The 8,730-nt window shown below is 35.1% G+C and overlaps 4 protein-coding genes across 7 annotated transcripts in view; 2 read left to right on the top strand and 2 right to left on the bottom strand.

Moving 5' to 3' along the window:
• The window catches only part of LOC129580299 (glycoprotein 3-alpha-L-fucosyltransferase A), a 7,850-nt gene extending 3,815 nt beyond the window's left edge, over positions 1-4,035 (top strand). For all 4 annotated transcript variants that reach the window (XM_055470601.1, XM_055470600.1, XM_055470599.1 and 1 more), the window contains exons 2-8: positions 340-511; positions 606-726; positions 929-1,512; positions 1,583-1,766; positions 2,130-2,306; positions 2,384-2,396; positions 2,487-4,035. In XM_055470601.1, coding sequence (XP_055326576.1) covers positions 426-511; positions 606-726; positions 929-1,512; positions 1,583-1,766; positions 2,130-2,306; positions 2,384-2,396; positions 2,487-2,815 — 1,494 coding nt within the window. In that variant the 5' untranslated portion in view covers positions 340-425 and the 3' untranslated portion in view covers positions 2,816-4,035. The remainder of the gene's footprint in view (positions 1-339; positions 512-605; positions 727-928; positions 1,513-1,582; positions 1,767-2,129; positions 2,307-2,383; positions 2,397-2,486) is intronic.
• Positions 4,036-4,129: 94 nt separating this feature from the next.
• Positions 4,130-5,376, bottom strand: LOC129580306 (uncharacterized). Its single transcript, XM_055470612.1, has 5 exons — positions 5,149-5,376; positions 4,976-5,078; positions 4,791-4,890; positions 4,527-4,723; positions 4,130-4,454 (listed from the first exon to the last, which is right to left on the bottom strand). The coding sequence occupies exons 1-5, from the start codon at positions 5,255-5,257 to the stop codon at positions 4,184-4,186; spliced, it is 780 nt and encodes a 259-aa protein (XP_055326587.1). The 5' UTR covers positions 5,258-5,376; the 3' UTR covers positions 4,130-4,183.
• A 6-nt stretch (positions 5,377-5,382) lies between these two features.
• Positions 5,383-7,803, top strand: LOC129580303 (acidic fibroblast growth factor intracellular-binding protein). The gene is made up of 7 exons (XM_055470608.1): positions 5,383-5,809; positions 5,893-6,091; positions 6,180-6,407; positions 6,520-6,753; positions 6,820-6,888; positions 6,988-7,173; positions 7,247-7,803. Exons 1-7 carry the CDS (start codon positions 5,689-5,691, stop codon positions 7,323-7,325), a joined length of 1,116 nt encoding a protein of 371 aa, XP_055326583.1. The 5' UTR covers positions 5,383-5,688; the 3' UTR covers positions 7,326-7,803.
• LOC129580309 (odorant receptor 33c-like) lies at positions 7,639-8,716 on the bottom strand (the record flags this gene model as incomplete). The annotated part of the gene is made up of 4 exons (XM_055470620.1): positions 7,639-7,764; positions 7,836-8,099; positions 8,217-8,316; positions 8,376-8,716. Coding segments are annotated over 4 exons (759 nt in total), but the record flags the coding sequence as incomplete, so codon positions are not given.
• Between the last annotated feature and the right edge of the window lie 14 nt (positions 8,717-8,730).

Raw genomic sequence — 8,730 nt, 5'->3', positions numbered from 1 at the left:
TCTAGGTAATATTACTCACTAAAACACAACTACTGGAAAGAATTCTAGATGGAGTTAAATGTTCACACCTAAACTAATGTATTGAAACTCCATATACATGCTCGGAGTATGATTCAATCATTTTTCTGCCAATACACAATTTTGTTGTGAACGGTAGATACACGGGCCATTCTTATCACAACGTCTCCAAAATTTTAATCAGACAATTGATAACAAATTTGTAATTACGTTTGAGCCAGATTAAACATTCGCGATTAGTATAATAAATCAAATATTACCTTATTATTTATCGTCACCGGTATTGCTAAAATCACAGTTATTTTGTTCTTATTTTTGCAGTTAATTCTCGTTTCAAAACCAATGGTTACACATTTCTATATGGCAGTTGATGTGGCAGCATAGAACCGTGAACGCTGAACACAAAAATGCGGTTTTCAAAATTTTCCCTGAAGAAGTGTTTTGCACTCACCATTGGTTTTACAATCATCGTTATATTTGGCATTAGTTTGAGGTTGGTATAAAATTTGTATCCATAATGCAAATAAATGGTTGAAAATGTATGAAAAAAACCTTTTGTTGATTAAACGAAATGAATGTGTTTACAGATACACGGACATTTGGCGAAATAAAATACACGACGATAGCTTTGAAAAAAGTTTTCAGCAAAATGGAAATGCGAACACAAACGAAGTAGTTCCAATTATTCCAGGCGTATATCTAAGAGAGGTAAAAACAATACAAAAATCAAATCAGCTGATAGCTATTAAAAGAATGTTGCAGCTTGAGCGCTACACTTTAATTAAATTCCGTGTGTTGATTAACAAACATGTGTGAAATCGAGAATTCCACATGGTTTTATTCGAAAACCAATGTGGCCATTGACCTGTGTAACGGTGAAATATATCATTGTATTTCTTTTATCATTCAGTTACAGACACCGGAGCCACCTAAGCAAACATCGACCTCAACGAATCCAATCGACGAATATATCGATGAAAATCAACAGAAAAATCAAGCTCAAGCAATCGACAATTATGATCAAGTTGCGCTAGTCAAACAAAAGCCATGGTATCTGGCTGGTGGTCAACGTTGCCCAGCACCGGCGAAAAAATCACGAAAAACTCGGAAACGAGTCGCTAAACTATCGCCATCCGAAGATCCTTGGAGTGATCGAATCACAAATCAATTAATGTTCGTACCACCAAACTATGAAGAAATCCAAGAGTCAGGGAAACTCAAAACCATTCTACTGTACAATGGGCTCGGTCCATGGAATGCAAAAGAGGGTCGTGACGTGTTTACGAAAAATAAATGCCCGGTGAATACGTGCCGTTTGACGGCAAAACGCGATGTCGCCAACAAGGCTGATTTAGTTTTATACAAAGATTATTTTGTAGCGACGGGCGTTCCACGGCCACCACACCAATTGTACATGCTGTACTTTTTAGAGTGCCCTTATCACACGCAACATGTCAAATTTCCCGATGTGTTTAACTGGACTGCCACATACAGGTAAAGACACATGTTGTCCTCCTTTTTCATCTTTTTTTTTCACACGAAACGCATTTTTGGCGTTTTTCAGGAAAGACAGTACAATTGTCGCACCATATGAAAAATGGGAATATTACGATCAACGCATCAAACAAATGGAACAAGATAGAAATTTTGCGCAAAATAAGACAAAGAAAGTCGCCTGGTTCGTATCGAATTGTGGCGCCAGAAATGGTCGATTGAATTACGCACACGAATTGCAGAAACATATTCAAGTAAGTTTAGTTTGTTGAAATGTGCATTTCAAAATGAAAATCTTGCTTAAAAATTAGGAAATTCCATCCATCAAATGTGTCGCTGAGCATAAAAACGGGAATACAGATCTGTTACAGCAACAACCGAACATAAAATATTGTTCCCTAAAAACGTTACATGAATTTCTATCCAACGCGAGTGTAACATGAGCTAATACTGTTTCTAATGCAACTCATGTTACACTCGCGTTAGATGGAAATTCATGTAACGTTTTTAGGGAACATTATTTTATGTTCGGTTGTTGCTGTAACAGATCTGTATTCCCATTTTTATGCTCAGCGACACAAATGTTCTAAAAAATATTTCAATTCTATTTGGAATAGGTTGATATTTATGGGTCATGTGGTTCATTTAAATGTTCACGAAATGCACCTGACAAATGTTTCGATATCCTAAATCGTGACTACAAATTCTATTTGGCATTTGAAAATTCAAACTGCAAAGACTATATCACAGAAAAATTCTTTGTGAATGCATTGAGCCGGAATATTCTGCCTATTGTGAGTATATCATTGTGTGTTCAATTTAATCGAAGTAAACTAATCACGAATTTCTCCCTTAATTTATTATATTTTAGGTGATGGGTGCACGTGAGTATATTTGATTTTGTTTTATTTTATGAATTCGTGATATGATAGTAAACTAATACCGATTTTATCTGTTTTAATAATCCGTTTCAGGCCCAGAAGACTACGAGAGCAGCGCCCCATACCGATCATACATCCACGTCGATGAGTTTGCATCGCCGAAAGAGTTAGCCGAATATTTGAATATTTTAGATAAAAATGATGATTTGTACAATTCATACTTCAAGTGGAAAGGAACGGGTGAATTTATCAATACATATTTTTGGTGTCGCGTTTGTTCGATGCTACACGATGAACATGCCATCGCGACGCCTTCGTGGTACGAAGACATCAATGACTGGTGGAGAGGTGCGGGTGTTTGTACAAATGGCTCATGGCGCAATTTCAAAGCACGCAAAAATGTTATAAACGACGATGAATAGATCTAAGATTTGTATCTTGCAACAATTTATTGTGAAACAATTGCTAAGCACAAGCCTAATCGCCTAGCAATAGGTCCATATTTTTTCTTTTCTTTTTCACAACAAAACCAATCACACCTGTTCATTGTGAAATTGTATCCAGCGACAAAACAATCTAGATATTGTTCATTTATACAATCGACATATGTACCATATATTTAGAAAAAAGCCTCTCAAGTGTGTGCTTCAAGTAGATATATGAATACATATTTATCTAAACCAAAAAAAATCGATCAGAAGTCATGAATGATGCTAATTTACCGAAATTAGCAACTAATATAGCATATATATCAATGGTTTTATTCATTGCCGTTGTACGCATTTTATGCGTGGACAACATTCCTTTATCATTCTCTGTACAAATATTTATTAATTTCTTTGATTTTCTTACAACTGTGATAGACTTGATTTTTTTGTCGTCAATTTTATTCAAATTTTGATCGATTTCGTTTCAATTAATTAATGAAGCCGCATGTTTTTGAAACGCATTTAAAAACCGATAAATTATTTATATTTCTTTTAACATCGCACAATGTTAGTGAAAATATGTAAACACAAAATGAAACGAAACAAAAACTTGTTGATAAAATCAGTTCAATCGATATTGAGCTACCACTTTTTCTAGCCGCAACGAAAGCTTCGTTTGCCTCAGCAATTCACTATTTGTAGAAAAAATAATCACAATCTAATTTTTAGCAATTTAGATACCAATCTTGACTTCAATTCAATTTCGTACTTCATTTTTTTTTCCTCTTTGAGAATTTTTCATTTTGTTGTTGTTTTCGATTTGAAAAAAGTCTGCAATTCAAATGAGATTTTGAATTAAAACAAAAACATATGCGATGCATGAAAAAAGTATTTGAGGCTTTCGCCAAATAAATTTAATGAAAAACCAATGAACTAATTCAGAAATGTGACAACCACGATTTCTTCGATTGAATGCATTAAAGCATTGAATTTAAAAAGAAAGTTCTATTAAAAACTTTTCATTTGATTAGGCTAGATTTGTCAATGCCCAAGCAAAATATCCCATAAATTAATTTGATATGCAAAACAAAAAGTCATAGGTCTAAGAACAGAAATTTATGTATAAAACTGAATGTAATTTCCTATGAATGTAACAACGATAAATGGATTTTCATAAAAATAGATTGACGAGCAAGCCAACGTCCAACTCAAAATGATCAAAGTGTTTCACTTCGACCACAGAATTTACTGACACAAATTTAATACGTGTCTTTAACTACAAAAATAATTGAAAAAAAAAACAAATCATTTTCTTTATATTTAACATCAACGGTTATTTATTTCCTAATTAGATCAAATTTCTTATTGATTTGCAGTGTTAATTTCTTCTCCGACCGGATTTTCATTAACGGCTTCGACAAGTCGGTCGACTTTCACGATCTGTGTCGCTTCAATATGACCAGCATACCTGCTTTTACCATTTTCATCGGTTTCTGACTTGCCGTTCAGAAAGCCATTGACCAGAATTCGATCTCTCTTCTGCACATTGGTTTTTAGAAATTGAATCAACTCCTTGTCATGCACATAAACTCTATAGAACTGCACTCTCTCACTCTCGCCATCCGTTACGTTCCTGCAAAATAAGAAGACGAAGGACATTTAATAAATTTGTATTGAAATCATTGTATCCAATTGTTTTAATTACTTTGCAACGAAGTGTCCACATAGACTGAAAACGGAGTGTTGATCGAAATGAAGGATATCCGATGCCATGTGAGAAAGTATGCAAACATTATTGTAATCATTTGTTGCATTCGTTTCAGTTTTACTGGCAAAGATCTCATTTACTTTCACTTGAAACGATTGACGCTGTTTATTCTCGCTAGTGGTAAAAGTTGCAGACTGTAACTCACATCAGGATAATATTAATATCATATACTTCGTATTGTAATTGTTTTTGTTAATTTACTTGTAATTCTCCCGAAAGATATACTCGTTGGCCACTTGACAGATTGTCACCAAGAATTTCCAAAAGTTTTGTATTCCGAATTATCGCTCGATGCAATTTACTGTGAATGAATGAATGAATTAGGACATTATTTCAAGCATTTTTCGTTTCAAATCAATGTTTAGATTCTAAACTTTAGAACTCACTAATGGGTGTCTGATTGAGTTTTGATGGTAAGAATTTTTGATCCATCTTGTAAAGCAAAGGGCTCCTGGTGAATTGTACCGATTAACTTAACATCTCGAATCTCTGGAATGGAAGTTGTTTATAGAGAAAAAAAAGCCCAAATTTGTAAAATATTATAACCTCAATAATTTACCTTTGGCTCGTATACGGTTCGGCAACGTTGAATCAAGTCTTGAAAACTGCAGAGCACCAACAGCACTGCTGTTGCTCATAAGCAAACGTCTGGAGAAAACTTGAAACATTTTTATGTGAAATTATTTAAAATAGAATTTTTCCTCGAAAAAAAAAAAATGCTAGGTAAATGTTCTAGCGGTGCTTTGAATGGAAGTTGTCAATTGTAGAAATCCATGCAATCGGCTGCTGTCACGTGTGACATTTCAAAAGGCCTTTTATATGACAGTTTAGCCACTGCGAAAAATAAACAACAACCTACCTACAACACTCAACTTATCGCGCAATCAAAATATTCAAGAATACTTTGCAGAAATTTCGATTTAAACTAAATTGATTTGAAATTTTACAGCAAGAATCTGTGGCGTGGTATGCAAATTAAGAAGAAGTTTCGTTGTCAATGTGTTTTTGTGGCTAAAATCTGAATTTTTCGTGATTTGGACATTGTGTACTTAGACATTCTGCGAAGTCAATCTCAAATCAATTTTTACATGCAATTTTGATGATCTTAAGCAACGACACAATTGAAAACAAAAATATGTACGCAGAAGTTGACGTATTTATCAGTAATTATACTTTAGTTGATGCAGACATCTTTCAACTATGGACAGAAGGCTACTCGTGTAAGTGGATTTGTTCACATTGATCAATTTCTTTGTTTAACATGATTAATTTCAACGATGCCATTTGTTATGCATTTCATTAGCTACCGAAGCGGTTCATTTTCAAAACACAAAAGGTGTTGCTAGAAATATGGGCGCCCCATTGGAGTTGATTGCATCGGACGTTTTGGATCACTATCGCACATACTCGCTTCTAGAGCGTTTGTTATACACACCAACAAAACTTTCCGAACAGCCATCATTTCAATTGGAGCCACAAAGTCAACATCTTCTCATTGAAAAGTGAGTTTGGTCGTATTTTTTGATTATTAAATCAAATTTTCAAATATTGAAGTTAAAATGACTCGTTTTCGATTCGATCTCAATGCAGATACTACAATTTGGATCACTCTGTGGCACGTGAAATACTTGGCAAGAAGCTATCGTCGCGATATCGAAAGGATTTGGATGAAGTGGCTGACAGAACGGGCATTCGGTTGAAATCATGCCGTCGACAATTCGACAATGTCAAACGAATATTCAAATGCGTCGAGGAGATGCCGGGCAACGTTACCAACAATATCAAGCAGAACTTCTTGCTTCCCGATGAACTCGCACGGTGCGTTTTTTTCGAATTTTTATTCCGTGTGTTGCTCGGTTTTGATTTGGATTGATATATATTCAACGAAAATTTCGTTACCAAATGATAATGTTTGTCTGTTTGCTTGCAGGAAGTATGCCGTGATCGTGTTCATCGCTTGTTTGCGTTTTGAGACGGCCAAACGACGCCTACAATATTTGGATTTCAGTGATTTCTTCGAATGTTCACAAGCCATCATGACCTACTGGACGTACACATATCAACACTCTGGTCCTGAGTATTACGACACGGAAATGGATCGCGAATTTCTGTTAGACCTAAGAGAGGTGCGCAGTTTGTTGGACAAAGAGAAGGAAATCAAACAGTTAGTATTCATTTGTTTAACCATCAAACCCCATTCTCATGTGATTTCGCTTTTTTTGCTCCTTAGCTTGGTGTTGATTCGTTTGAAATCAGTCATACTTGAACGCGCCTACCAAGAACTAGATCTCAACTTCAGGTGTGGGATTGTTTTTATTAAAATTAGAATTTTGATTATCAACGACTACAATAAGTAGTGTTCTCAAGTGTCCTAATTCAAATGTCTTTGCATTTTTAGATCCTACTGGCGTTCATTGATAACAATTGCAATCAATTTGCACCGGACGCGTGAGCTTCGTTGTCTATTTATGGAGTTGTCAGAGAAACTCATCGAGCCATGGCGCACCAACAATTGGCAACTTGAAACTGTCAAATCATTTTTGCCAGCAGTGACTCAAAGCGTTCTGGATTTAGAAGTGGCCAGGTATACCATTTTCTTCCTAAATTTATATTGATGATTCTAATTTTGTGTTTTGTTTTTCTCTTCACGGCCACAGAGAACAGGAAATACGCTTGCTTTTCGATCGTTATATGGCCGTCATCACAGTTATGTTAATTAAAATGTATCACAGTTAATGTACTTGAGCAAAATGCCAAAAATGCTTATGCAAATGTTACTTAATTTTAATTCTTCTTAACTTGAAGCGTTGATAGAACACATTTTCTTTTTAATTGTTTCGCCAAATGTGTTTCGCAACAATTTTATGCCCGTTTTATTAAGAAAATAATGAATTGTGTTCCAAAAAATTTAGGACTTAAATTTTAGCCTATTCCCGCTGTACTGTGTCCACGGCCAAACTTTTACGAGTACTGAATTTTGTAACAATTTACTTTACAACATTTTCGTTTTAATTGTTCTTTATTTGCATGAATACTATTGGTTGAGTGACAAACATAGACATATACTGTTCAAACTAACAGGACAATGTGTTCTGTAGAAGAATATTATGGACCACATAATTTATGGCTGGGTGCTTTGCAAAACAGCCAATAGAGAATAAGCCGTTTTCACAATCTGGAAATAAAAATTCAACTCAAGCTATTATTGAACAAATTGCTCATGGTTTTTTTTACACCGGAAGATACCTTTAAAAAAGTGGTGGTGTTCATTTGAAAATAGTTTCCAGCATTCATAACAAACGGTCGTATTGATCTTGTGAGGAATATCAATAGACTTTTTTTTTCACTCGGTCCAAGTTCATACCATTCCGAAGAAAAAATAGCAACCGGTAATGAGTCACACTTCTCCATCAAATTTGTACTAGCGTAGCTCGGGGTGATGATTTGTAATAGCATTCCGATGGTATAGCTGGCAAGGAATATCAATTGCGTGGTGGTAAAGTTTTGAGCCTAAGAAAGTGTTCGAGTTTATTGGAACGACGTGAACGGAAATCTATTTTTTTCTCTTATGTCGAATTATCAAAAGAAATGCACTTAGGTTTTCAATCATTCAAAAAAGAACAATACCTGGGAAAATTGGTATGCACAAGTGCATATGATGGGTGCACTGATGCTTACTTGAACGAAAAATATTGCGGAAAGATGGTTATTCAATTCGGTTGCATAGCTGAAATAAACAAAATTATCATTAAACTGAATTGACTATTCTTCGAACGAAACACATACTCAGTTAGCAGACCATGATGATTGAGTTGTTCCAACAGTCGCAATCGATTCGAGTCATTCGCCGATCGCCTTTCGAAATTTCCAATTTTTTTCAAATGCAACGACAATACTTCGATATGACCACATAATAAACTGATAAGTAAAAAGCCAAAAGTGTCAGATGTGCATGCTATGATACAATTTAAGCAATTGCCAATCGCCTGAACAACTAAAATGCTGTAATAAACAATTGGCTGTTGAGCAAAATCGTATGGAACTAGAGCCGTTGACTTCCATGTGCACTCGGTTTTATCTAGAAAAATGAGTTCGAGAAACAATGGCGGCAGAGATCCAATATAAGAACAGAAAAAAAATA

The sequence above is a fragment of the Sitodiplosis mosellana genome, unplaced genomic scaffold (genome assembly GCF_009176505.1).
Source record: "Sitodiplosis mosellana isolate CC-2019 unplaced genomic scaffold, AAFC_SMos_1.0 Smas_scaffold_1, whole genome shotgun sequence".
NCBI classification, from domain to species: Eukaryota; Metazoa; Arthropoda; class Insecta; order Diptera; family Cecidomyiidae; genus Sitodiplosis; species Sitodiplosis mosellana.
Note: the sequence above shows the minus strand (reverse complement) of the source record. Positions and strands in the feature narration are given on the sequence as shown.

Bases quoted from the DNA above. Each gene is read 5' to 3' on its own strand.
- LOC129580306 (XM_055470612.1), bottom strand. From the start codon at position 5,257: ATGTTTCAAGTTTTCTCCAGACGTTTGCTTATGAGCAACAGCAGTGCT. The intron at 5,079-5,148 runs GTAAATTATTGA...CTTCCATTCCAG, and splicing joins GAACCGTATACGAGCCAAAG to AGATTCGAGATGTTAAGTTA. The intron at 4,455-4,526 runs GTAATTAAAACA...CTTATTTTGCAG, and splicing joins TGTGGACACTTCGTTGCAAA to GAACGTAACGGATGGCGAGA.
- LOC129580303 (XM_055470608.1), top strand. From the start codon at position 5,689: ATGATCTTAAGCAACGACACAATTGAAAACAAAAATATGTACGCAGAA. The intron at 5,810-5,892 runs GTAAGTGGATTT...GCATTTCATTAG, and splicing joins ATGGACAGAAGGCTACTCGT to CTACCGAAGCGGTTCATTTT. The intron at 6,754-6,819 runs GTTAGTATTCAT...TTTGCTCCTTAG, and splicing joins AAAGAGAAGGAAATCAAACA to CTTGGTGTTGATTCGTTTGA.